This window comes from Arvicanthis niloticus, chromosome 7 (genome assembly GCF_011762505.2).
Source record: "Arvicanthis niloticus isolate mArvNil1 chromosome 7, mArvNil1.pat.X, whole genome shotgun sequence".
Taxonomy (NCBI): domain Eukaryota; kingdom Metazoa; phylum Chordata; class Mammalia; order Rodentia; family Muridae; genus Arvicanthis; species Arvicanthis niloticus.
The window spans coordinates 38,554,871-38,582,773 of NC_047664.1; the positions used below are offsets into that span (position 1 = coordinate 38,554,871).

The following is a 27,903-nucleotide window of genomic DNA, read 5'->3' on the forward strand; positions in this document are numbered from 1 at the left end:
TTTTCTCAAGAGTCACGTAGGGATGGGACCTGAATTTACTGTCTAAGTCGACCTCATCGGAACTTTGCTTTGTTCTCAATATAGCCATGGGCGTGCTGTGCCCTTTAAATGACTGTCCTTCACCAACAAGCAGTTCCTACCCTTGCTCTGAGACTTGTACTTCTTGAGCCTGGGGACCAATGTCACCTCAGTCAAGCATTCTAGAAGACACCAAGAATGGCTACAGGAGGCCACACACTACATTCTGGTGTCCTGGGCTCAGGGCAGCTGCCACTGATAAGATCAGAAGATGAATACTGTAACTTTATCCTAACACCCAGACCCACCTCCCAGCTAAGGTCCCAAAAGCAAGCACAAGGTGGGGCTTGGGGAATTGCCTCCACCAGGCCCTCTGTCCTCCATACAACCCCATGGCTGGATCCTGTCTCTGGACTGAGCAGTAGATTCTGTGTGGGCACAGACCACATTTCCATGGGATTCCCAGCCAAGGTCCTAGCTCCTGCCCACCCTGTATAGCTCTTGAGAAGAAAAGGTTGGGCTATGAGCTGACTAGTCTGTGGTCATCTGAGCATTGGCAGGCTGGGAGAGCCTGGTTAGGTGTGGAAACTACCAACTTGAACACACTATTATACAGCAGACAGGTCATCAGTGGCACTTTATTCAGTCAATTCCTTACATCAAGGTGTTTAGAAAATATCATCATGCAGCCTGCTAGCCCCACAGGGCCCTGGGTTAGCCTAGAGTCTAAGAAGTCCTTCCTTGTCAGATTCTACAAAACAGGGCTGTATCACAGGATGAGGGTATACGGGCTTCCTCAGATAGGTCACACAAGCCATGAGCCTGAAACCAAGGCTTGAACCCCCAAATGTGAGGTGGCACTCACCTAGGGGCTGAGGGGAGGGTCAAGACCCACTAAAATCTGAGCACACCTGGTGGCCACAACACAATCATTAGAGTTTAAGGTGGTCTGAGTTTCCATTCAATTTCTCGGATTGCTCAGGGTTCAGAAGTATCACTCTGGGCTGTTACATGAACATGGAAGATGTCTATACATGATTTAGCTGGAGGCTCTGGGACCCCTGGAAGGCAGAAGAGGGTACAGAACTTGTTCCTCTACCATGGTCCTAGGACGCACAGCCCAAGACCATGAGAATGGCTTTTAAGAACTGCATGGTGTCCTTCACATTAAGATGTTAAAAGTCCAAAAGGAGCCTGGAATTTAGGTGCCAGCTTCCCAGATTCTGTGTGGAAAGGGGTTTTGGAGTGGAGAGAGGAAACACCAGACTCTCCTGTGTTGAAACCTTAATTTCATTTAAAAGATGCAGACATCTCAACTCTTGAACATACGCTCTGGGCAAGTGCTGAGGTGCAGGGCAGTTATGATAGATGAAACACCAACTTTCAAATGCTCAGCCTGAGTACAGTTCTCAGTCCTGGATCTGCCATTTCTTTTTTGGGGGGTGGTGGTGGTGGTAGTGGTAGTGGTTCAGGACAGGGTTTCTTTGTGTGGCGCTGGCCATTCACCTGCCTCTGCCTTCTGAGGATTAAAGGCTGCACTGCCATCACTGCCTGGTGGATCTGGTGTTTCTAATCCTGACCCAGCTGTACTACTTAAGGTCAAGCAGTGAAGCAAACAGATGTGGGGACAACTCCAAAACCCAAGGGAAGTATCAACTGGTAGACCTTCTAGCACATGTGTTTGCTAAGGTGCTGCAGTGGGGTGATGGCGTGACCCGTGAGGACAGAGTCCAGAGTGGAGGTTAGAGGGAATTCCCGAGTCAGCAGCGGCCAGCGCGGCCACCAACAGTGCCCTGTAATACAAAAAAAGGATGAAGACCATGGGTAGACACAGGGCAGGCTCCAGAGTGCTGGTCACAGAAGATACCCTCTACAGTGGGGACATACTGGTAACCATAACCTTGCCCTTGTAGAGACACCAGGATTCAGTTGTGACCATGGAGTGACTAGGCTCCTCCCGCTGCTGCTCTGCAGTTACAGTCTACATGCAAGAGTCATCTCATTCCTGCTCAGCATCATATGTTTCCTTTAACAGTCAAGAAAGAAGTTTCAAGAAACTGAAAGAAAGGTCCATTCTGCTTGCTGCGTCTCTGTACATGTTCCAAATCCTGTCTGGAGTCAACAATCTCTTTTTTCCTGGACAGGGTCTTACTGAGTAGCCCAAGTGGAACTCACGATCTTCCTCTCTCTGTGCTCCCAGGATGGGGTTACAACATGAAGGTGGTGGTGAGGCCACAGGACACCCTGGCCTGTCCAAGGAGCCATTTCCAAATGAGAAAGGCTAGCGGCCACTCAGCAAAGAGCTCTGGACCATCGACTCAGAGGGGTGCCAGTGAGCTGCTGGTGGGCAGGGACCACCATGCTGAAAGCTCTGTGGCAGCAAAGGACTACTTCCTCACTCCTTGGTGGCTGGTGCACAGCCATGAGCGTTTGTGCTAAAGATGTTGGAGCCTTGAGCCAACAGCATACAGAAATTCCCCTGTGAATCTCCATCTTGCACACTGTTCTGTGAGATGGGACTTGAATTTTATGTTAAAAGCCACACAAACCCTTAGGTATATTCAAGTTGCAGACGTCAGTTCTATCCCCTGGGCCTGCTCAGCAATGTGGATGCACAACAGAAAAGATTTCATTTTCTTTCTTTCTTTTTTGGTCTGGTTTTTCGAGACAGGGTTTCTCTGTGTAGTCCTGGCTGTCCTGGAACTCACTCGGTAGACCAGGCTGGCCTCAAACTCAGAAATCCGCCTGCCTCTGCCTCCCAAGTGCTGGGATTAAAGGCATGTGCCACCACTGCCCAACAAGATTTCATTTTCAAAGTCTCTTGAATGTGTGTCACCCACTATATTAGGAATTACTCATGAATTAGGCGGACGGTCATGTATGAAAATTTAGTACTAGTCAGTTAAAGAATTATTAAGTAGACATCAATGGTGAATTGAGAGCGCTCTAGTCAAAATGCCTTGGAATCCATACAGGGCACAGACACTGCTGTCAGGGACCTGCGGTTAAGACAACTCTGGAGGTGTGAGCAGACAGATCTATGTACGCTGGCATTTAGGAATCTCAATCCCTCAGACTGATGGCAGTGTCTTCAGAGCAGAGCGGCCTGCATTTGTATTTGACTAACTCCTAGCCCGAGGCCTCTGAGGACACACAGGCACATCCTCTTGGGTCCACACAGGTGCTGGGGGGCCAGTTGGTTCTCACTCTCCTCTCACAGGATGGAGGCTCGCTCCAATCCTGTAAGGACATATACAGAGAAATGCCTTCCTACCGAGCCTGGCCAGAGCCATCTCTGAAGCTAGAGGTCAGTGTGGGGCTATGATCCTATTGGCAGCTGTACCTTAACCCAAGTTAGAGCCGGTTAGTACCACACCATGGCATGAGTCCAGACACAGCCACCCTCTCCTGCTCCAGCTGGACTGAATCTTCGTGGAATGATGAAAATTAAAAATGGCTTCATTATGGAAGTTTCTGATTTATTCCAGACAAAATATTAGATTTGTCACTAAGAATCAGCTCAAAGCAATCACTGTGTCATGCCACCGTGCTGGCGCAGCATGAGAACGGCAAACCTTGTAAGACTGAAAGCCGGCAGTTCTAATTCTTCACTTCTGCCGCCTCTTTCTCAGCCTTTTCCTTGGCCTTTTCTTTCTCTTCCACCTTTTCTTCCTTCTCTAGTGTAGCCACAATTTCGGCTACCTGGGTGGTAGAAATCTGAACATCTTCTTTGTTCACCAAGTCGATTACCTACACACACAGGGAAGGGAGACTTAGGAGGTGCTCCACCACCTAACCATCTGCTGACACTCAACAGCTCTGGGAGACAGCACCTGACTCCTCCTCTGAGCCTTCCTCTTGGCGGGGCACTTGCCATTTTACTGCTTGCTATGGGTATCTGGGTTTCACCTGTGTCTCTGGCACTCAAGTCTCAGACCTCCAAGTGCCATAGACTTCACAGCAAGGGCGTGGCATCAACTCCCTATTCCAGCCAGCACGGCTGCTACTAGAAGCCTTGGACCTTCCCTGAACATGGCTTCCCGGGTACAGCAAGGGGCAGGCACTGGGGTACATCTGTTTTTGCCATGTAGCCTGAGGGGAAAATATGAAAAATTCTCATCATGTATGTATAATAGTAGCTGTTTTAAAATGGAACTAAAGGAAATTAACCAATATTTCTGGCTATATATAGAAAAGTCACAACCTTGCCAGGTGTACTGAGAACCATGATGACAGTGGCAATTTTTTTTTTCCCTCAAAACCATGACTTATAATTTAAGTAGGTCCATGACAATTTGCAGGCTGGAATTCAGACTTCCCCTAGAGGCTGGCTCTTGACTCAGATCTTGTGGGCTGATGTACCTGGAGCTTAGCCACTATCCCTACAAGCTCTACCTACTCAAATGTCTCTCAGGTCTCAAGGGGTCCTGGCAGAGGTGTTTACCCTATTCCTCAGATCTAATAGGGATGCAAGGTCCTACAGTATAAACAGTGTAAGGCGGCAGGCTAGAGTGTACCTGCGGCAGGCCAGGGGCATTTTCTTATCTCACCAGTATGTCTGGAACTTTAGTAACTTCTTAATTCCAGTATGATTTCAAATGAGAGCAAAAGGCAAATCTGACTTCCTAATAGTCTTCTTTTCAAAAGAATTTATTTATTATGTACATTGGTGTTTTGCCTGTATGCATGTCTGTGAGGATGCCAGATCCTCTGGAGCTAGAGTTTCAGACTGTTGTGAGCTGCCATGTGGGGGTAGGAATTGAACCTCTTTCCTCTGTAGGAGCAGCTAGTACCCTTAACTAAAGACTGAGCCGTTTCTCCCGATAGTCTTAAAGCTCTGAATAAGTAGACCCCCCACAAACCCCTGGGCCCTAAACCAGGAAAGCAGCCATGCCGGGCTGGCTCAGTGTGCACTGAGACCCACCTTAACAAGGTCATCGATGTTGATATTGCCATCCTTATTTTCATCCAGGGCTGAGGTCAAACTGATCAGCTTGTGTTCTGGAATGTGCTTGATTTGCTTCATGGCGCTGATGAGCTCACCGACACTGATGACGCTCTCCCTGGGGAGTACAGCCTCCATGTGACATTGGCCAGGTGCTTGGTCTCATGCCTTACCCACAGCTCTTCCCATAAGCTCTGAATCTAGAGCCATGCATGAACTGGAAATATCAGCATGACTTTCCCACAGTGAGATCCTAAGCTGCTTTCCCTTCAAGATGCAAGACTAGCATGGACACTTACAAAAAGCATCCTAGGATGCTAGGAAGGTGCTTAGCAGCTGTCGGTGTTCTTACTTCATGAGGACCTGAGTTCAAATCCTCAGAATCCATGTAAAAGCTGGTAATGGTCACACATGTGTCTATAATCACAGTGCTATGGGTGGGGGAAGGCATAGGAAGACCATGGGCTTGTGGGCTGACAGCCTCATGTGCACATAAGCATGTATACCAGCACACACACATGCTTACACATATAGCACATATACAAATACCACACTCACACATAAGCTTATGCATACCATTTACACAAATACACACATACACATAAAACTGAAAAAAAAAATTTTTGAGGCTAGAGAGATGGCTCAGTGGTTAAAAGCAATTATTGCACTCGCAGAAGACTTGAGTTCAGTTCCCAGAACCCATGTTGGGTGGCTCACAATTGTCTACAATTCCAGCTCTAGGGGATCTGACACCTTCTTTTGGCCTCCATGGGCACCACACACATGTGCATATCCCCACAGTAGGGAGCACCAATATGTCTTCCAGGCCACCAACAATCAATTCAAGGACCTAGAGTAGAAGCTGAGCCTGGCTGCAGCCACCTGGCCTCACTGTAGAGACTATGGTCAGGACTTGTGGCAAGTCCACTCGTAGCTGGGTCACAAAAGCATGGAGTGTCTCACCGTTTGCCAGTGTCTGCTCAGCAAGGCAGACTGTCCACAATGGTGTCATACCAGGGTTAGAAAAGGGAGGAACCAGGAGAAAGCCTGACAGTTTGAAGAATCAGGAGCCAAGTGGGGTTCAGACTAAAGCTCAAAAGGATGGGAAGGCAGGGAAGAAGCAGATCTGATCTACCTAGGAAAAACAAGCATGGAGATAGAGAACTGAGCTATGAAGAGAGGAAATACACGAGCAGAGACCTCTTGTAATCCTGGCTGCCCCTGGGCCTGAGATGAGGTGGGCAGGTAGAGGCCAAAGAGCTATACTCTGGAACTGGAGGCTCACTCCCTCACTCACCCTGTCGGAGAGCTCTCCTCAGGGCCCAGACTGCCATCCTGCTGAGTGGTCTCTAGCTGTGCGATCAGGCCGTCGATCTGCCCGATCATCTGCTGCACCCGCTTCGACAGCCTCTTGCTAGCTGTGGATTCTTCTATGTACTGCTCATCACCCGTCTTCGAAAGTTCCTTCTTGATCTCCTGTAAGTCCTAATTTAAAAAGTTTATCCCAAAAAAGAGGGAGGGCTCTACATTAATTTGAACTTAAAAATGAAGTCATTAATTTGTACTGGGATGTGGCTGAGTGGCACAAAGTACTATGCACAAGGTCCTGAGTTCGATTCCCAGCTCCACAAAACAGGAATCAACCTCACAAAAGAATTAAATTCAGCCTTAGAAATTAGAGAATCTTATTTCTCTCATGTAAATTTATTCTTATTAACTTATTTTTATAAGTTCAAACTTTTAAAATCTATCTTGAATTTCAACTTCCTCTGTAGTTAGCAATGAATAAATACAAAGGCTCAAGGAAGCCTAACCGCTCTTCTCTACGTGGGTCAAAGGTCACAGGGCTAAGAGCAGGGTGGAGCAGAGGGGACGGAGGCACTCACTGCCTTGTCTGGTGAAAATGTAGTTTCTGGTGGAGAAGTCGCATAGCCAGAGGGGCTACCACATGGAAGATGAGAAAGAGAAATAGATTTTCAGCAACAATCTCTAACCCATTCCTTTCCCAGCAGAGTGTGGACAATGGTACTGTTATCTCAGAGTAGAAAACAGTGCCTGCTGAGGATGCAGTTAGAGGACTGCACTTACCTAGCATAAGGCCCTGGCATCAGTCCTAGCACCACGAAAGAGAGAAAAGGAGGGCGGCAAAGAAGGAAGGGAGGGACAACCACTAGATAAAAAAAGAAGTGCCGTGGAGGGAGGGCCCTGAACCAAAGGACGGTTCAAACATTAAGTGACTCAGCTGTTCCCACGACACCTGGGTTCTGATAGCTATCACTATCTACTTAGCAGCAGCAAGGGTCACATCTACCCACACAGTGGCCCAATAATCTGCCTACCCTCTCCAGTGTCAGCCTGGGCCCGGAGCAGCTGCTGAAGGGCCCCCTCCAAGGGTCCGTCTCCCCTCAGTGCACGCCCACCCATCTCACTGCAGTCTGTACCCCTCAGTGCACGCCCACCCACCTCGCTGTAGTCCTGCACATCCTCCTTCAGCAGCTCCAGCTCCTCCTTCTCCTTGGTCAGGGACTTCTTCTGCTCCTTCAGCTTGGAGCAGGCGTCACTGAGGATGTCAATCTCCTCCTTGGTAATTTCTTCTCCCTGGAAAGAAATAAGTGAGTAGATAAACTTAGCCCAAATGGCTTCTGCTATTCTCTAAATGTTGAAAGCCTTCTTGTTCACACCACATAGGCAAGCACTTGAGGACAGCCTCAAGTGAGTTGCAATTCAGCTGAGTTATGCTGCTATGGCACTTGTCTGTATCTTCTTGGTGTGCAAGCAGAGAAAGCATACTGGTTATCCCCAAATGCTCCCTTGTGCTTCCCAGGATTCCATCCCCAAGCCTGCCTTTTGCTCTATTGGACAGCCTTTGTTTTCTACAACATTATAGGAGACAGATTACCAGCTCTGTTTCTTTTCATCAATCACCTATTTTGAGACCCAATGGTAAAGTATTTCTAATCTGGACAGCAACACCATCACAGTTTTCTCCTTAGTGGCTTTCAGTAACTACAATGGCAGCTGCTGGGAATGTCTGCGTATAGGCATAAGCAGCTGATAATAGGATATAAGTTTGGTGCTTTAGAAAACCATTAAAGTGGTTTCCAAAGTGACCCAGGTCCTCCACATTCTCACCAACACTGGATGGAAGGCCACATTTTCCTGTTGTGTAGCATTGGGCACTGAGCCTACGGCCCTGAACATTCTATGTAAGGAGCACACTATGTAAGCACCCCAATGGAACCACATCCTCAGCCTTATCTTACATTTTTAAAAGATTGTTTATGAGTATGTATATGGGTGTGTTTTGCCTATATGCATGTCTATGTACCACATGTCTGCCTTGTTCCTGAGGAGACTAGAGAAGGGGGCATTGGTTCCTCTGGACTGGAGTTATAGACTGTTGTAAGCTGCCACGTGGGTGCTGAGAATCAAATCTGGGTCTTATGGAAGAGCAGGCAGTGTTCCTCCTCTCCTAGTCATGAGGCTTACCTTCAAACCTTCCAGTACAGGTGCCGTATCCTTCAGTACCTCTGAGGGCAGGATCACATCAGCTATCTTGGGCTGAAGCTCGGCCCCTGGCCTCCCAGGGACAGTGGCTTCTGCCACTTCAGGCTGGATGTCCTTCTGAAATGTAAGCAGTACCACACTGTCACCCTGTTCACCTGGCTTTGGTTCCACACTCAGCATATCGCCCTGACAGGTCACACTTGGCATACTCTGTAGTGACAAGGAGAACGACTGATCAATATCCAGCAGCAGTAGCTCGCTTGACCCATGATGAGCCAGCCACCTGAGGCCACCTCAACAGACTCAGTCAGAGCTCATGTCTGGGACTGGGACTAGGTGAAGGGATGTGCATTGATAACCTAGGCAACTCCAAGCTCTAGAACATTACAGCTTCCTGTGGCTTCTGAGACCACAGAAGCCAAGAGTCATGGAGAAGCACAGTCATGGGGAGTGAGCAACTGACAGGATAACAATCCTGAGAAGGTGGATCCCTTGGTGACTCCCTGCTTGGTTGCTAAGATGGCCCCTCCTATGGCAACGGCAACCAGAGAGTTAGATGTCACATCATGTCTTCTATTGTACTGTCCCTGAGAGCTATAGCTCTACAGTCAAGCACTCCTGTGTCCTTGAACCACTTTGATCCCTGCAGAGAAAGACAGGATAGGCCTGAGAGCCACATACACAGCTACAAGACAGGCTCTAAGGAACTTGGCCTGGTACAGGTTTGGGTCCCACAGAGTGTCTGTCAGTCAGTGCAGGATGCTCACCACAGCCTCAGCAGCTCTCTTTAGTTCTTCAAGGTGTTCTTGCTGGATGGCAGCCTCTTCCTGCAGTGTGGCCTCCAGCTTCGCCTTGTTGTCTACCTGTTCACCCTCCACTTCTGCTGCTTTTACCTGAGCCTCCTTTGCCTTCAGAGGAAAGGAGAAAGAAGAAGGTAACTGCAGTGAGCCTGAGGTGCCAGACCTAAAGTGCCCTTATCTCTCTCTGAGCAATGTTACCACCCAGGCTTCATACAAAACAACAGAGTACACAATAGCATGCTGCCTCCTGTGTTTAGAGGCTCTGAGGCTTCTAAAGGTAAGGTTCCCCTTTCATAGAAGACTGTTTGAGTTAAAGCATAAGGGAAAAAAATAAAAAATAATGCATCAATTCACATCTTCCACCTCGGCACTGCTGTGCCTGAGATCGTGCTATATGGGAGGCTGGTCAGGGAGACAAAGCAGGGAGCTGATGAAGAGGACAGGAAGACCAAGGTCTCTTGGAAAGGCTCCCACAGCTGTGGAGGTGAGGATCCCATCCCAAGCCCACAGAGATAAGGAGTCAAAAGGGTTGTCTGACAATACATACCACAATTTCTGGAAGGGTCTGCAAGGTGGACTTGAGCTGGTCAGCAGGTGAGAGGGTGTCTGGGAGGTACATGGCCCGGGACAGTATGAGCAATGACGTGGGGATCTCGTGATGCAGGTGTAAGTCCAGCCACTGGGAGCAAAGCACAGTCACTAGGCATGCTGTCCTTGCCGGCCCTGTGCCTCTCCTGCAAGGTGATGGATGCCCACCCCAGTTTCCTTCTGTGGCTCTGGTTTACTTGGGAGATGCAGAGTCGGGGTGCCACAAACAGGACTGGAGCCAATAGTTCCATTAAGTCACTGAAATGCATCTTCCAAAGACGGCATTTCAGAATGTCCTGCAGGGGCTGGAAAGAGCTCTTGCTGCTCCTGTGAGGACCTGGGTTCAGTTCTAACACTCACATGGCCGCTCACAACTCTTTTTAACTCCAGTTATGGGGGACCTGACACCCTCTTCTGGTCTCCATGGGCACTTGCATGCATCAGGTATACAAACATGTATTTAAATACCCATACAAATAAAATGAATATTAAAAAATATACCCAATATATTTAATATAAAGTGTACACATGCATACCCTTCAGTAAACTGAACAACTGATCATCAGCTCCAGGTACCTTGAGAATGGTCAGTGTGCTCCGAGCTTAAAAACAGGTTGGTACACTGGCCCAGGAATGGTGGTGCTGACCTGTAATCCCTGCCCTAGCTGAGGCAGGAGGCTCACACAATCTATGGCAGCCTAGGCACTTAAAAAATAAAAACAGGCCTAGGGGACTGGAGAGATGGCTCAGTGGTTAAGAGCACTGACTGCTCTTCCAGAGCACCTGAGTTCAATTCCCAGCAACCGCATGGTGACTCATAACCATCTGTAATGGAATCAGATGCCCTCTTCTGGTGTGTCTGAAAACAGCTACAGTGTACTCATCATATAAATAAATAAATAAATCTTTAAAAAAAAAAAAAAAAAAAAAACAGGCCTAGGGTATGACACACATATACATTACATGGTACCTAGTCCTATTTGTAACTTTTATGCCTTTATTCATTTAAATCTATTTATTTGGATGGGGTAGCAGCACAGCCATAGAGGCATATAAACTGAACTCAGAGAATGGCATTTGGGAGTCATTCTTCCATTCTATTACATGGGTTCTGGAATCAAACTCAGGTGGTCAAACCTGAGCCACCTTTATTCATGGAGCTATCTTACTAGCCCATGTGTTTAGATGTAAATAAAAAAAATTTTTAGAAATGCTGAGGCAGAGGGATACCCAGAAGTTGAGGCTAGCCTTTGGAGGGCAGGCTGGATGTGGTGGCTTACACCTTTGATCTCAGCACTTTAGGAGGCAGGGGCAGAGGTGACTGAACCTCTGTGAATTCAGGACTGGTCTAGTCCACACAGCAAGACATAGGACAGCCACGGCTACACAGTGAGACCTGGTTTCATATAACAAACAAAATTTTAGAGGCCAGAGGCTGTAGCTCAACGGCAAAGTATTTCCCTAGCATATGTGCAGCCTTCGGCTGAACCTCCAACACTATGTAAAAACAAACTGAAGGCCAATGAGATGGTCTAGCAAGTAGAGACATCCCACCCCCCACCCCCACGACAAAGCAGGATTTCTCTGTGTAGCCCTGGCTGCCCTGGAACTCACTCTATAGACCAGGCTGACCTTTAACTGAGAGATCAGCCCATCTCTGCTTCCTGAGTGCTGGGATTAAAGGCAAAACCACACCTAGCTTGATACATTTGTTTATAGACTTTATAACTTGAGATTGAAATCTAGATCCCAAAGGTGGCATGAGAACAGATTTCTGCAGCTGTCCTCTGACATCCACAAAAGAACATAAAATGAGTTCAGGTCTGCATGAGCTCAATGCCTATCAGGGTACTTCACGGACACCAAGACAGCCTCTCAAGTGGACAGAAAAGCCTCTTGGGTTTTGTTCACACCCAGGGCAATAGATGAGAAGAGGGGCCAGAAAAAACAGCTCAGCTTTTAAGAGCACTTGTTCTGGTAGAGGACTTAGGTTCTGTTCCCTGCATCCACATGGATGGTTACAATTGTCTGTAACTCTGGTTCCAGGGGACCCAACACCATCTCTTAACTTCCTAGGGCATGGGAATGCATTGCTGCATAGTCATAGATGCAGACAAAACAGCCATACACATAGATAAGAATACTAATAAATAGTGAGAGAAGATGCACCTAACCCTCAATAGACTTGAGGCCCCAGGGAGTAGGGAGGTCTAGTGGGGTGAGGGTGGGAATGTGGGGACATCCTCTTGGAGGGGTCGGGGGAGGAGGTATGGGATGGGGAGGAGTGGGAGGGAGGTGGCAGACCAGGAAGGGGATGAAGTCTGGAGTGTAAAATGGGATTAAAGGGTTAAAAAAAAAAAAAAAAAAACCAAACCCAAGTCTGAGAATAAAACATATTTGAACCTTTGAGATATATATGTGTGTGTGTGTGTATGTATATATATATATATATATATATATATATATACATATATATATATATGTATATATATATATATGTATATATATATATATACATATATATATATATATATACATACACACACACACATATACATATACATATATATATGGAGTCGCATGTGATGATACTTCTTTAATCCTAGCATTGAGGAGGCAGAGGCAGGTGGATCTTTGAGTTTGAGGCCAGCCTAATCTACAGATGGGAGTTCCAGGACAGCCATGTCTACACAGAGAAACCTCTTCTTGAAAAACCAAAAAATGAAGAAACGCTAAACATGTGTGAAAAGGCTGAGCAGCAGCGGCGGCGGCAGCAGCAGCAGCAGCAGCAGCAAGGCAGAGGCAAACATAACCACAACTTTGGATACCTAATTCACCAAGAAGCACAGCCTTGGTTGGTGTGTGCTAAGAATCCATGTGGTGAAGAAGCCTTTGGAAGACAAATGATAAGAAAAAACTGCAGAAACATGTTAAGTGGAAAGTGGGTACCCACTCATCTTACACATGTGGACAGTACACGGGACAGTGGGTATCCACTCATCTTACACATGTGGACAGTACACGGGACAGTGGGTACCCACTCATCTTACACATGTGGACAGTACACGGGACAGTGGGTACCCACTCATCTTACACATGTGGACAGTACATGAGACAGTGGGTATCCATTCATCTTATACATGTGGACAGTACATGGGACAGTGGGTACCTACTCATCTTACACATGTGGACAGTACACGGGACAGTGGGTATCCATTCATCTTACACATGTGGACAGTACACGGGACAGTGGGTACCCACTCATCTTACACATGTGGACAGTACACGGGACAGTGGGTATCCATTCATCTTACACATGTGGACAGTACACGGGACAGTGGCTGATGAACAACTGCCAAGGGCACTAAGTGGAGAAGCTCATTTAGGAGGAAGACCAGGCTCATAGCTCACATCCGTTAAGGCTTCTGATGTGAAAGATGATAGGCTGTAAATGCCATCTACTGCCATAGATCTGCAAGGGACCACTGCATCAAGACCCTCAAGCTGACGCAGAGTGCAGTGTCACATACCAAACACCTACTACCAGGCACAGGGTAGCTGTGGATGCAATGTGTCCTGAAACTTGATTTTTAGTTGTAGAAGTTCTTATATTTCTGATTGTTGCTGGGTGGTGGTGGTGCACCCCTTTAATTCCAGTACTCAGGAGGAAGAGACAGGTGGACCCCTGAGTTCAAGCCCAGCCTGGTTTACAGAGCAAGTTCCAGGACAGCCAGGACTACAAAGAGAAACCCTTTCTCAAAACAAACAAACAAACAAAAAAACAAAAAACAAAAACAAAAACAAAAGAAAAAACAAAACAGAACAAAATCTTGATTTCTTGCTTTTGATTGCCTTGCCTTCACATCTTGAGTGCCAGGATTACAGATGTGTACAACCATGCTAATATGGCACTAGAGATCCAATCCACAGCCTGTGCATGGTAAGCAGATAGTCTATCAACTCACCCATTTCTATCACTGTTCTGAGACAGGGTCTTACTCTATAGCTCAGGCTAGCCTCAAAGTCTGACCCTTTTGTCTCCAAGTGTGCCATCACATTCGGGTTTCTGTGTATGCATACACTCCTATGTTGTGCCGAGAATGGGATTCGGGGCATTTGTACCAGATATGCATTCACTTGGGCCATACCCCACTCCAGGGGCTTTTCTAGCTTGAAGACCAACTCAACCCTCCCCCCCCCACCACCCAAAAAAAAAAAAAAAAAAAAAAAAAAAAAGCCTGTGCTGGTCTGGAGCAAAGGTAGATAATTCCTAGTAGAGGAAAAAGCTATGAACTTGCCCCAACCAGCCATTGAGGCCACATACCTGTTTCAGCTGGCCCTTCAGACGGTCTTCTGTGACACCAAGTGCTCGCATGCCTCGTGCTCGACACGCTGCCTGCAATTCCTTCACAGTTAGACTGTCCACCCCTTCCTCAGAAATCAGCTGGAAGAGAAAGTAAGCCAATTATTGCTTTGCAAGATCATCTCAGATCTATGACACTGATGGTAACACAACTGGGGGAAAACTACTGAATTAGAAACCACTTTCCTGGGGCTGGAGAGATGGCTCATCAGTTAACAGCACTTGTTGCTCTTGCAGAGGTCCCGGATTTGGTTCTCAGCACCCCACAGTAGCTCACAACCATCTGTAAGTATAGTTCCAGGTGGTCTGATGCCCTCTTCTGACCTCCATGGGCAACAGGCACTCATGTGGTACATGAGTTCTGGGGATCTGAATGCAGGTCTTCATGCTTGAATGGCAGGCACTTTACCAGCCAAGCAGTCTCCCTTGTCTCTGGCCATTCTTTAAGGAATCTGTGACAATTCTTGTGTTCTTTCACCTGAGACTGTCTTGGTTGTTCCTTATTCCCTTTTTTCTGTTTTCTTGTTTTTTCAGACAGTGTTTCTCTGTGTAGCCCTGGCTGTCCTGGAATTCACTCTGTACATCAGGCTGATCTAGAACTCACAGAGATCAGCCTGCTTCTGCCTCCCAAGTGCTGGGATTAAGGGAGTGTGCCACCACTGCCAAGCATTGTTCCTTATTCCTAAGGGACATTTTGGTTGGAGAAAGAAGCCAGTAGGGGAAAAGTCATCCAGCTTTTCCAGGCTCCTCAATTTCTTTGAGGAAACCACTGTTACTGTGTTCTTGTCCTACAGGGAGACACATCCTTTTCGCTGTTCTCCAGTGTCTGTGGTGTTTGTTAGCTTGGTTTAGAGAATCATAGTAGGAATTTCTTCAGACGTTCCACTTAAAGATTCATTCCCCTTTCTTCTCTTCTCTTCCTTCCTTTTTCTGTGTAGTTCCGTCTGTCTTGGAACTCACTTTGCAGACCAGGCTGCCCTCAAACTCAGAGTTCCACCTGCCCCTGCCTCCCAAGCTCTGGGATAAAAGGTGTGTGCCACCATTGCCCAGCTTATTCTGCCTCTCATTTGTGACATTATGAATCACATATGAATTTGGGGAGTTTAAGGTCATTAGTTCTTCCAGGTTCTCTGGTCCTGGCCACCCTGTTTCTCCACTCCTCTAGATCCTTTTAACATAAGCACACCGTGCTGTGAACAAACCATAGTGCTGTTCAGTGTTCATGAGTTTTTGCCTGCCACTGCCAGAGGCAGCTCCTGTCCACTGTACCACCCTCTCACGCTGCAGCACCCTCCCGCCAGGCCTCCTGTGTAACTCTTTAAACCCTAGTGCACTCAGGGAGATGTTCACTTAGTTCAGTCGTAAAGTGTGTTTAAACATCTATAAAACGTCTGCTTCCTTGGGAGGCAGAGGCAGGCGGATTTCTGAGTTCGAGGCCAGCCTGGTCTACAGAGTGAGTTCCAGGACAGCCAGGACTATACAGAGAAACCCTGTCTCGAAAAACCAAAAAAGCCAAAAAACCCCCAAAAACCAAAACATCTGCTTCAAGGCTTCTCTTAGAAGCTCAAGCAGTGGTATGTGCCTGTGGTTGTAGAGATCTGAGTTTAATGTTGGCTTGAACAGCAAAGCTAGACTACTGCCTTAAAACAAAGAACAAAACCTCTCCAGTTTTCAGAGGTCAGAAGTGGGCACTCCTGGAGCTGGTGGCGCATGCCTTTAATCTCAGCAGGTAGAGGCAGGTGCATCTCTACATTTGAGACCAATCTGGTCTACAGAGCAAATTCCAGGACAGCCAGGGCTACACAGAGAAAGCTTGTCTCAAAAAACCAAAAAAAAAAAAAAAAAAAAAAAAAAAAGAAAGAAAGAAAGAAAAAGAAAAAGAAAAAAGAAAAAAAAAAAGAAAAAGAAAACAAACAAAAAAAAAGAAAGAAAGAAAGAAAGAAAAGAAAAAAAGAGAAAAGGAAAAGAAAATCTGAAACCAGAGCTTCAGATGGTTGTGACATACCATGTTAGTGCTGGGAATCAAACCCACATTCACTGTAAAGATAGCAAGTGTCTTACCAGTAGAGTCATCTCTCTGCCCTGACAGGTGATTTTTTCAATCAAACCTAGACACATTGGTACACAGTAGAAGAATCTGGATCGAATTCTACTTTCAGCTTCACTGGCTTCCTCTGACACTGCTGGGTTGGAGTACCACTTTACAGATGTTAGGGTGGGGTGGATATCACTTTTACAGATGTTGGGGTGGGTATCACTTTTACAGATGCTGAGGTGTGCTGGGTACCACTTTTTCAGATGCTGGGGTGAGTACCACTTTTACAGATGCTACAGTTATGATTTTGCAGCTAACAGCCATAGTTGCTCTGTTATCTAGTTTTCTCAATCAAACAGAAACCTTGATCTCTCTGTTTCACATCCTATAGTCAAAACCATCCCCCTGGCTGCTTCTCCACAAGGAACACAGGCAGAGCACCAGTTAGTCCCTTGTGTTCTCTATCCTATTCCTCATCAAGGTTCTATTTTTTTCCCAGCTGCTATAAGTCACAGAGGTGTCTCTCCACACTGCTTACTTGGTCCTATCTACAAGTTAAGGGATGAATTTTAAAACAAGTGAGGACACAGACTCCTCATTTTACACTCGCTGACTCTCTAAGGTAAACATACATCCAGCATAACTATAGGGTTGTCTGTACCCTGTCTCCCTTCTGTTGACACCCTGGCTGCCAGGGCACAAGGTCCTCGTTATTGTTACTGCTTCCCACACAGCTCCCAGTGACACCACAGGGCCTCTGCTGACCTCACCTGACACTTGTCCCTAGTGACCCTTACTACCTGCTGAGGACAGAAGTCAGCTTTTTGCTAGCTCCCTCCCTGCTAGCTCTCTGACCCCTTCCTGGCCATCCTGGCAAGGGTGGAGGTAGCTAACTCTTGGGCTTGCTCACTGAGTGAGTCCTTCCTGAAAGAAGAATGTCGGTCATTACAGTCAGTTCCTGTATTTCAGAAAAATAAAATAAGCAACCAAACAAAACCAAGAAGGACAGCAAAGACAAAGACCCCAGATGCCTCGACCTCTGATACTGAATGTGAACTATGATTAATATGTTTCAGAAAGAGAAAGAAAAATAAGGGCCAGGTGTGGTGATACATGCCTTTAATCTCAACACGTGAGAGGGGGAGGCAGGTAGATCTCTGTGAATTAAAGGCCAGCCTGGTCTACATAGCGAGTTTTGAGGTCAGCCTGGTATACAGAGTGAGTTCCAGTACAGTCAGGGCTAAGTAAACAGCCTTTGTCTGTCTTAAAATAGACAGACAGACAGGAGGGGAGGAGAGGGAAGAGAAATTAGGAAGGAAGGAACGCAGGCAAGCAAGCCAGGCCTGGTAGTCCACCAACAAATTCCATGATTGGGAGGCAGAGGCAGGAGGATTAAAAGTTCTATAGCTTGAGCCAGGCTGTGGTGGCACATGCCTTTAATCCCAGCACTTGGGAGGCAGAGGCAGGCGGATTTCTGAGTTAGAGGCCAGCCTGGTCTACAGAGTGAGTTCTAGGACAGCCAGGGCTACACAGAGAAACCCCGTCTCAAAAAAAAACAAAAACCAAAACAAAACAACAACAACAAAAAAAGTTCTATAGCTTGGGCTGGTAACTGAGACTCTGTCCAAAATAAAAAGCAAAGAAGGAGTGCTGGGGCTGAGTGTGCTGGGTCATGCCTGGGAGTGCTGGGGCTGAGTGTGCTGGGCCATGCCTGGGAGTGCTGGGGCTGAGTGTGCTGGTCATGCCTGGGAGTGCTGGGGCTGAGTGTGCTGGGGCTGAGTGTACTGGGTCATGCCTGGGAGTGCTGGGGCTGAGTGTGCTGGGGCTGAGTGTGCTGGGTCATGCCTGGGAGTGCTGGGGCTGAGTGTGCTGGGTCATGCCTGGGAGTGCTGGGGCTGAGTGTGCTGGGTCATGCCTGGGAGTGCTGGGGCTGAGTGTGCTGGGTCATGCCTGGGAGTGCTGGGGCTGAGTGTGCTGGGTCATGCCTGGGAGTGCTGGGGCTGTGTGTGCTGGGTCATGCCTGGGAGTGCTGGGGCTGAGTGGGCTGGTCATGCCTGGGAGTGCTGGGGCTGAGTGTGCTGGGTCATGCCTGGGAGTGCTGGGGCTGAGTGGGCTGGTCATGCCTGGGAGTGCTGGGGCTGAGTGTGCTGGGTCATGCCTGGGAGTGCTGGGGCTGAGTGGGCTGGTCATGCCTGCTGTCCTAGCTCCTAGCACTTGAGCTGGAAGCAAGAGGAACAAGAGCTGAAGGCCAGGGCAGCACAATGGCACTCCCCACCAAGCTTAATGACCTGAGTGTGAGCCCTGAGACCAACATGGTAGCACTAAAAGAACAGACTCATGCAAATATAGCTGACTCCACACATAAAATGTGAGATGCCCATGCCTGTGTGCATACACACAGATACACTAAATAAATAAATATTTAAAAATTGTTTTAAAAGAGTTAAATGCTAATCTTGACTACATAGTGAACTGCTGGCTAGCCTGGGTTACATGATACCCAGCTGGCTTGGAAATCAGCCACTGTGGTGAACTATGGTCTGACTAGAAGACCCTGTTATACTGAGCAAGATGGAGGAACAATCAAGGGTGATTCCTAGCATTTTCCTTGGGCTTCCAGATGCATGTGAATCCATTCAAACATTCACCCTTCCCAGACACATGCAAATGTAACACACACATAAATACTACATACACACATGAAAAATATTTTTTAAAAATGTAAAAAAGAAAATAGATTGAGGCTGGAGGAGTCTCAGCAGACATGAGTCCCATCACTCCAGTGCCCTCCTCTGATCTCTGGGGGCACCAGGCACACACATGGTACACATAGATATATGCAGACAAAATATTCATATGTATAAAATACAACTTTAAAAAAAGGAAATAGAGGGTTGAGGATATAACTCATGAGTTAGGGTGCTTACATATCATGTGAGGCTCTGGATTCAATCCCAAAGATTGTTCTCTCAAGCAAAAACAAAACAAAACAAAAACAAAACAAAACAAAACCAAAACAAATTGAGGTCTGGTGGTTTATGCTTATAATCCTAGCACTGAAGAACATGGGGCAGGAGGATCACCAAAAACATGAGGCTAGCCTGGGTCATTTAGTGAGTTCAAGGCCAGCCTAGCTATGTAAGAAAAAGAAATGATAAGAAAATGTAAAAGAACAATGAGAAGACAGAGCACTGTAACCAAGACACATGGGCAAGACACAAAGACCAGAAGGTACCTCACAGTGGCCAGAACAGTACCCCACAGTAGAGGTGACCTTTGGCCCAACTCACCTTATCATCAGCCTTTATGGACCTCAGCCGCATGGTGAGCTGGAAGCGTAGGAAGTTGTTGGTGCCAATGGACTGAAGCTCCAGCAGCTTGCACAGTGCTACCAGTTGAGGCCTTGTGAGGTTATCCAGGGTCAGTTCATCCTCAAACAATTTGGAAAAACGCATGATTTCCTCATTGCTGGGTCTTTCCCCTGTCTCCCGGATCTGCAGAAGTAATCCCAAGTATTATTCAGTAGGTTCAAACTATGAATTCTGTTCCCACAGCTAACCTCTGGTCCCCGAGAGAGAACAGATGCAGAGCACTAGACCACCTACCTCTCACCAAGCTCTCCCAGGAGCTGTCATTCCCCAGGCAGCTGAAGCCTGGGCTGGCACTACTATACAGAGGATCAATACCTGCAACACCATCCAGGCTGCTGTCTCCCAGGGGCCTGGAGTGGCAGCTGTGGGATCACCTCTGTTGTTCTTTTTCCATCAGAGCTGTGGGGCAGTGACTTGAGCTCTCATGCCACACCCCCGTTTCTCATTGGCAGAATTAGACCACACTTGTATATACCTACAGCTCCCCTGAGAGGGACTGAGCACAGGGAGTAGGCAGTCAGCTTAAGCTCTGTTCTAGGGGCTTGAGTATGCTGAGGAGGAGGAAGAGAAAGAAGAAGAAGAAAGAGAATGAGGAGGAGGGAAAGAAGGAGAAAGAAGGAGGAGGAAGGAAGAAAAAGAGGAAAAGGATCAGAGGATCAGCAGCAGCAGTGGGGGGTGGCAGCAGCAGGGCTGAAGGAAGGAAGAGGGAAGAAAAGTCTCTTAGTGCTTTACATTTGAATCATCCCCTGACAGGGAGGTAGTACTGCACCTTCTGAAAAAATGCAGAGAAATCTTTGGTGGCATTCCCTTTGGCCGCCTTGTTCTTCAGGGCCATTTCCTCTATGGTGTCCTGGAGAAACTTGGCTAGCTCCAGCTTCACCCTAAGCTCCTTCTTCAGCCTTTCTTCCTACGAGAGCAAAGTAAAGGTTATACTCCAGTCCTGTGCTGACCTGCACTCCACCACTACCTGTCTCTACCATAGAAAGTAATCTCAAAGCCTGCTCAGACTGCTGCCCACTGCAGGCTAAGTCTCCTACACCCCATACCATTCAAGGAACAAAATCTAAGTATGATATGCTCAAACTCTATTTCCTGGCTCTAAAAAAAAGTCTGTGTGAATCTCTAACCTTACTTCAATAGCAGAAGTTGGTAAATTTGTTTCATAAGGGGCCAGACAGTGAGGCTTTGAGGCTCCTGGTGTCATCTGGTTCGATTCAATCAGTCGACTCAGCTGGTGCTTCACAAGAGAACGAGTTGATACATATGAAACTGTGTGGAGGTGTGGATGGAACTTTAGACTCATTTTCTTTCTATTTGGGGTGTGTGTGTGTGTTGACTTATGTGAGTGTGGACACTGGGTGTGAATCAGAGGACACCTTGGTCCTTACCATCTACCTGTCTGAGAAAGGATTTCTTCTTTGTTGTTTGTGACTAGCTGGCACACCATTTTTGGGGAATTGTCCTGTTGCCACTTACATTTTGCACAGGAGCACAGAGGTTACTGCTGCACTACCCCACCTGGTTTCTCCATGGTTGCAGAGGTTTAAGTTCAAGACCTTGTGTTTTCCTGTAAGTGCTTTCTCTACCGGCGTTGCCATCTCCCCAGCACCCTCACCTTGATGGACTGGGTCTCAAAGGTGGAGGGCAGCATGTTGGGGAAGAGCTTCACAACCACAGGTAGCAGGAACTCCATGAAGGGCACCACCACGAACACCAGGAAGGGCACTAGACGGAACAGGTCGGCACAGATTCGGAGAAACTGCAAAGATGTGTGTCCGTGAGCAGCAACAGAGCAGGCAGGGTATTTCTCCCACCCTCACCACAAACTGAGCTACAGGGTGTAGTGACTCGAGAGCTCTTGGCAGATACTTCAGAAACCCATTTCTCTCTCAGAATCTAAACTGCATGCCAATGGGCTTCAGTAAGAGACAGGTGCTAACTTACAGGTCACCAGATGCACAGGGTGTATGTAGAAATAAACAAGACAGACTCAAAAAAGGACAATTTAGACAAGATAACAATCTTTGAAAGAAGTCTTGGACCACCCCCTGCAAGGAGGGGGCCTGTGAAATTCTTCAAATGAGTTTTTAATTTTCCATAGAGGAGTCTATTACATGCCATGGTCTGGACAATTTCTTAAATGCCCTAACATCTTAGTACTCGCTTGTTTTTAATGGTCCCAATCTCTATGTATAATTTTTATTTATTTACGTGTATGATGTTTTACTTGTATGTATGTATGTACACCAAGTGTGCCTAGTGCACAAAGAGGTCAAACTAGGTCTAACTAGAGTTAGACATGTTGTGAGCCACATGATTGAGCCCAGGTCCTCTGCAAGATCAACAAGTGTTCTACATCACTGAGACATCTCTCCAGCCCCATGGTCTCAATCATCCTTAGCTCCAACTTTTTACTGGGTTTTCTGGCCCAAGTGCAAGTTTTTCAAGTCTTTTTACTCAGTTTTTTTTTTTTTTTTTTCTCTCCTGATCCTCATTATAAATCTGGTAAAAAACATCCAGGAATAAACTACTCCACAGCCTATTTTTTTTCTTGAAATTTTCACTGCTAAATTAGTCTGTCACCTTTAAACTCAAACTCCCACAAAGTTTCTAGATACAGATGAAATTTAGACAAGTTCTAAATGAGTGGCCTCTAGACCAATTCTCAATCAAATCCTGTTTCCAATTGAAAATTAATGTCAGTGGCATGCGTGTGCTCACCTGTGTGCTTGCTTGTGTGCGTGTGTGCACACGCTCTTGTGTGCACTGGCCCAGAGTTGACATTAGGTATCATTTGTTATTGCGTTCTGTCTAAGGTTTGAAGAGACTATCTCTGAACCTGGAGCTTGCTGTTTCAGCTCTGTTGGCTAATCAGTGATCCCCAAGTCCTGCCTGTCTCCATAACCCCAGGGCTGGGTTTATAGACATGTGTCACCAAGTCCAGCTTTAATGCAGGTGCCAGGAATCTGAACTCTGCCTCATGTTTTATAGCAAACACTTTAGCTCCTGAGTAACTACATGGTCTTTACTGACCATATTTCTGTCAGAATTTTGGTCTTCTGAGCTCCCACTCATTAAGCTCTGTCCAAATTTTCCTTACACCAGTTCCAAGGGCTTAAGAACCGCAGGGTCAGGATTAATAATACATGCCTCTGCTTCTGGTATCAACTTTCTGTATTAATACATTTTCTTATAATTGTGAGTAAAACACCTGAGAGAACAATTTAACAGAAGGAAGAATTTGTCTTTGCTCATGGTTTTAAAGGTTTCCACCCATCATGGTACACATGGATTGGCAGAGCAGAAAGGTTATCAAGGTAACCAGGAGGCAACAACAAAGGACCAGAGTAAGATCGAGCCACCAAGGACATACCTCCAGTGATCTATTTCATTTCCTTCACCTAGAGTTAGAGTGCATTAGATCATAGCCCTGATAATCTAATCGTTTTCAATGACTTAGGCAATCTATCAATTGCCTTTAAATATTTAAAGGAAAGACCTTTGGGTTGGGAATGTAACTTAATAGCAGAACATTTGTCTGCTACATACAAGACTCCAGGCTTCATCCCTAGCATCACAAAAGAATACAATAAAAGAAAGAAATCCTTAAGTGTGTAGAAACATAAAAAGTTACACTGGGCACCGGTGGTACATGCCTTTAATTCTAGCACTTGGGAGCCAGAGGTAGGCGATCTCCAAGTTCTAAGGTAGCTTGGTCTACAGAGTGAGTTCGAGGACAACCAGGACTACACAGAAAAACCAAAAAGAAAAAACAAAACAAGACAAAACAAAAGCAGAATTACAACTCCTTGTTCTTTGGTACCTTAATCACTCTACAATTATCTTTGAAACAGAGGGTGACAGTGCCAGGCACAGTGGTAGCACACACCTATAATCCTTACACTTAGAAATCTGAGACAGGATTTCAAATTCAGCCTGGGCTACATATAAAGTAAGATCCTGAACCAAAAACACAAAACAAAACTTGGACATCATACAATGTATACCTGTACTAAAATATCAAGCTATTCATGAGTACTTAATTTAAAAAGTTTTTTTAGATTAAATAAATCTAATTAATTTTATGTGTATAGGTGTTTTGCCTGGATGTATGTGTGTGTACCTGGTGCCAATGAAGGCCTGGAGGGTGTCAGATCCTCTGAAACTAGACTTACAGATGGTTGTGAATCACTATGTGGGTGCTAGGAATCAAACCCAGGTCCTCTGAGCCATCTCCAGCCTGTAAATAATCAATTTTTGCTTTTATATACCAAATAATAATGATAATAATAATAATAAATAAGTTGACTAGGTTTTTTATTTGAGTACTGAAGAGAGTAAACAAGACTGTGAATTCCAGGCCAACCTCAGCTATCTTTATCTCACGAATAAAGTGAAGGGTTGGGGTTGGGACTGAAGAAATGGCTCATTGATTAAATCCATTTACTCCTCTTATAAAATACCCAACTTTGATTCCTACCACCCAAAGGTGGATCACAACCATTTTCAATTCAGTTCCAGGGAAACTGTCAACTTGTTCTGACTTTTGTGGGCTTTTGCACACATGTAGTATATATAATACACATAAAAACATACTGTGTTCTTTTTTTCTATGATTTATTTTTATTTTATGTGTATTGGTGTTTTGACTGCACACATGTCTGTGTGAGGGTATCATATCACCTGAAACTGGAGTTATAGACAGTTGTGAGCTATCATGTGGCACTGGAAATTGATCCTGGGTCCTTCAGTAGAGCAGCCAGTACTCTTAACTGCTGAGCCATCTCTCCAGTCCCAAAACACATATATTTTAAAAATTAATTAAAAGAATAAAATTTCATAGAAACCCTGTCTTAACAAACAAACAGACAAACAAAGGGGGAAAAAAAAGAATAAATGTGGGTTGGGGAGCCAGGCATAGTGATGGTGTAGCATCTGGGAAGGACAAACAAGAGGATTGTGAATCAAAGCCAGCCTGGGTTACACAGTGATAACTTGTCAAAGAAAGAAAGACAGACAGACAGACAGACAGACAGGCAGCTGGGAGTAATGGTGCAGCCTTTTGTCCCAGCATGAGAGAGACAGAGACAGGTAGACCACAGATGGATCACTATGAGTTCAAGGCCACTCTAGGTTACATCAAGTTCCAGGACAGCATTGTCTATATAGTAAAATCCTGTCTTATGGGGGAAAAAAATAAACAGGGCTAGCAAGATGGCTCACTGATTATGAGTACTTGCTGCTCTTGCAGAGGACACAGGTTCAATTCCCAGCATCCACATGGCAGCTTACAACTATCTGTATCTCCAGTCTTAAGAGATTGGATGCCCTCTTCTGGGCTCTGAGGATACCAGACATGCACAAACACACATAAATGCAGGCAAAGAACTCATACACATAAAACAAAAATAAGTATTTTCTAACCACATACACACCTATTTGATACTTTTAAAAAAATGTGACCCCAGGGGCTGGAGAGATGGCTCAGCAGTTAATGGCACTGACTGCTCTTCCAAAGGTCCGGAGTTCAATTCCCAGCAACCACATGGTGACTCACAACCATCTGTAATGGGATCTGATGCCTCTTCTGGTGTGTCTGAAGACAGCTACAGTATACTTGTATACATAAAATAAATAAATAAAATCCTTAAAAAAATGTGACCTCCCCCCCCAAAAAAGTGAACCTAGTACATCAATGTATAGATGGACTTCAATGCAAAAGCAAACCAAGACGCTAATTTTCTTTTTTCTTTCTCTGTGTGTGCCAGGAAAGAGCCCAAGGACTCCTGTATATACACTGAACACATGCTTTAACACTAACACACTCAGCCCTCCAAGCTAGTTGTTTATGGCATGCAAAGTGCCAGAGGACAAGTGACCTAGAGCTGTAAGGGCCGAGAAACCAAAGCCATATACACACATATGTTCACAGTTAGTGTGTGTGTGTGTGTGTGTGTGTGTGTGTGTGTGTGAGAAAACATACATGTGAGTGCAGGCTTCTAGAAAGGCCAGAAGTAAGTGTAGGGGTCCCTGGAACAGGAGTCATGGGTGGCTGTGAGACAGATGCCTGGTATGGGTTCTGGGAACTGAACTTAAGTTCTCTGGAGGAGCAACAAACCCTCTTCCTTCTGAGTCATTTCTCCAGCCCCAAAGCTTTACTTAGGCTTTCACCTTAATAAGGAGTAGGGCAGGGGTAACATCCAAATTTACATACCCAGAAGAGTGAAGGTCTCATACCCTTGTAGGAAAGCTGGTATGTCTTAAGCTCCCATGGGGATGGTTTACCATGCTCACAAGAACTCAGTGACAGCATCTCCCCCACTTCAAATATACACAGAAGACAGATATAATAAATGTCCAGATGTGTTAGGGCTGTCAATCACTTCTAGGTTCTTTCTTTTTACATTTATTTGTTTGTTTTTTGTTTATTGTATCTCACTATGTAGCTCTTGATGGCCTGGAACTCATTATGTAGACCAGGCTGGCCTTGAACTCATAGAGAGCTTCCTGTCTCTGCCTCCCAAGAACTGGGATTAAAGGCGTGCGCACTACCACTACCACTTCCAATTTATTCAGGTTCAGCAGGCATCTGCAAGTGCCAACCAGGCTATAATAAACACACAAGCATGGGTGCACTGCCATTGAAGGGTCCTCAGCCTACCTACTGCAAAAGGATGACCAGGAAATAGAGTAAGTTTGTGAACAACACAAAAGCACACTGGGATGAGAAAGTAAGGTCAGGCCAAGGCTGGAGCACGTGGTCAGACTGCTGCTCAGAGGTTGCCTGCATCTGGGAAGAGGATCCCCCAATACAGACAAGGTACCTTACTTCTTTAAAAGGACTGTTCCTAGGGTGCAGACAAGTGGCCCCTCTGCCCACAATGCAGGGAAGAAGGGTAGGAAGTATGAAACACTTGGACCTGGGTTCCATTGAAAATCTGGTGGCTGCTAGGCACCCTGGAGGAATACAGGTTCCGAGGGCCTTGAGCCTGAGCACCTGCAAGGGTTGTCTGTTATGCTGGTTGAAGGCAGCAGAGGCTTCCCAGAGACGTACAGGGAGGGTGGGGGAGGACCAGAGCTTGTTCTGGACATGCACCCTGACCCCGAGACAGCACACTGAAAACTAGCAGGAACACAGTGAGCAGTGAGCATGGGGGGTGGCGGGGAGAAGCCCAGGCTGGGTGTACATAGGTGTAAGGACATCAGCTGTATGTAGATGGGGTTTCTGTGCCCTACAAGGGGAAGCAAAGCTACCTGGACCAAATGCCTTGTGATGTCCCACTCTAGAAGGTGTTAAGAGTCACCTGCCTGAGTAGCATACAAATGCTAAGTAAGCCCCCAGAGGGACTGGTATTCAGGACACAGCTAGCTCCTCACAAAGCAGTGGCACCCTCAAGGTGAGGGCCTAGACCAGGAAAAGATATCAGTGAGAAAGCTGGGGAGGGGGGGACGGGAAGGAATCAAGTCTGGAGTTTAGCAGAGCAGGAAGCTAAGCCAATGGCCATTATGAAACAGGGGACTGAGGTGGAGGGGTCTAAGCACAGTACCATCTCTAAGATTTCTCTATAAATTTAAAGTTATCTTGTTGGAGTGATGTTTTTTGTACACTCTGTGAAGATGTGTCTCTGTCCTTCCTTGCCTGCCTCAGGCACCTTCTGATTGGTTAAAATAAAAACTCTACCTATAGCAAAAGGCAAAATAGTACGGTGTGACTTTCAGACAGAGGGAGGAATTCTGGGAAGGAGCCAGTGCAGAAGATTCAGACAGACAGATACTGAAGAAGAAGCAGGCCAGGAAGGAAGGAGAAGTAGCTAACTAGCCATGTGGCTGAACTTAAATTAGTATAAAGGGGATAACTGAGTTATGAACAGGTGGGAAATAATGCCTAACTATAAGGCCAAAAGCTTATAAATAGCCTCCGTGGGAACTGGGGTGGGCATAAAGGTCTACAGCTACATTTTAAAGTAAAAGATTTATTTAAAAATAAAACTAAAACCCACAAAATAAGTTATGTAAATCCCCAAGAGCTAGAAACAAAGAGAACAAACACGGATTCCCACCCAGGCTTGACCCCTACACAGCCCCACGGGTCTCACAGCACCCAGTCAGAGAGCACCTGCATGGAGAAGATGGCTTAGCACTGACATCACTCAGGGTTTCCACAGTTACGAGTCCTTTGAAAATAAACTCGTAGTACAGAATCACTAAACTCTACCTAAGGATGTATGCTGAGGATGTAGCACAGTTGGTAGAGTGCTTGCCTGGTGACTGAGAAT

At 46.2% G+C, this 27,903-nt stretch overlaps 1 protein-coding gene across 4 annotated transcripts in view; it reads right to left on the minus strand.

The window, feature by feature from the left end:
* Positions 1–626: 626 nt before the first annotated feature.
* Letm1 (leucine zipper and EF-hand containing transmembrane protein 1) overlaps positions 627–27,903 on the minus strand; it is a 74,010-nt gene continuing 46,733 nt past the window's right edge. For 2 of the 4 annotated variants that reach the window (XM_076938303.1, XM_076938301.1), the window contains exons 4-14: positions 21,243–21,386; positions 20,397–20,534; positions 19,547–19,750; positions 14,183–14,302; positions 9,818–9,949; positions 9,238–9,378; positions 8,453–8,680; positions 7,427–7,561; positions 6,261–6,448; positions 4,943–5,081; positions 627–3,768 (exon numbers count right to left, since the gene is read on the minus strand). In XM_076938303.1, coding sequence (XP_076794418.1) covers positions 3,619–3,768; positions 4,943–5,081; positions 6,261–6,448; positions 7,427–7,561; positions 8,453–8,680; positions 9,238–9,378; positions 9,818–9,949; positions 14,183–14,302; positions 19,547–19,750; positions 20,397–20,534; positions 21,243–21,386 — 1,719 coding nt within the window. In that variant the 3' untranslated portion in view covers positions 627–3,618. The remainder of the gene's footprint in view (positions 3,769–4,942; positions 5,082–6,260; positions 6,449–7,426; positions 7,562–8,452; positions 8,681–9,237; positions 9,379–9,817; positions 9,950–14,182; positions 14,303–19,546; positions 19,751–20,396; positions 20,535–21,242; positions 21,387–27,903) is intronic. The other 2 variants (XM_034508293.2, XM_076938302.1) reach the window with 2 other exon arrangements.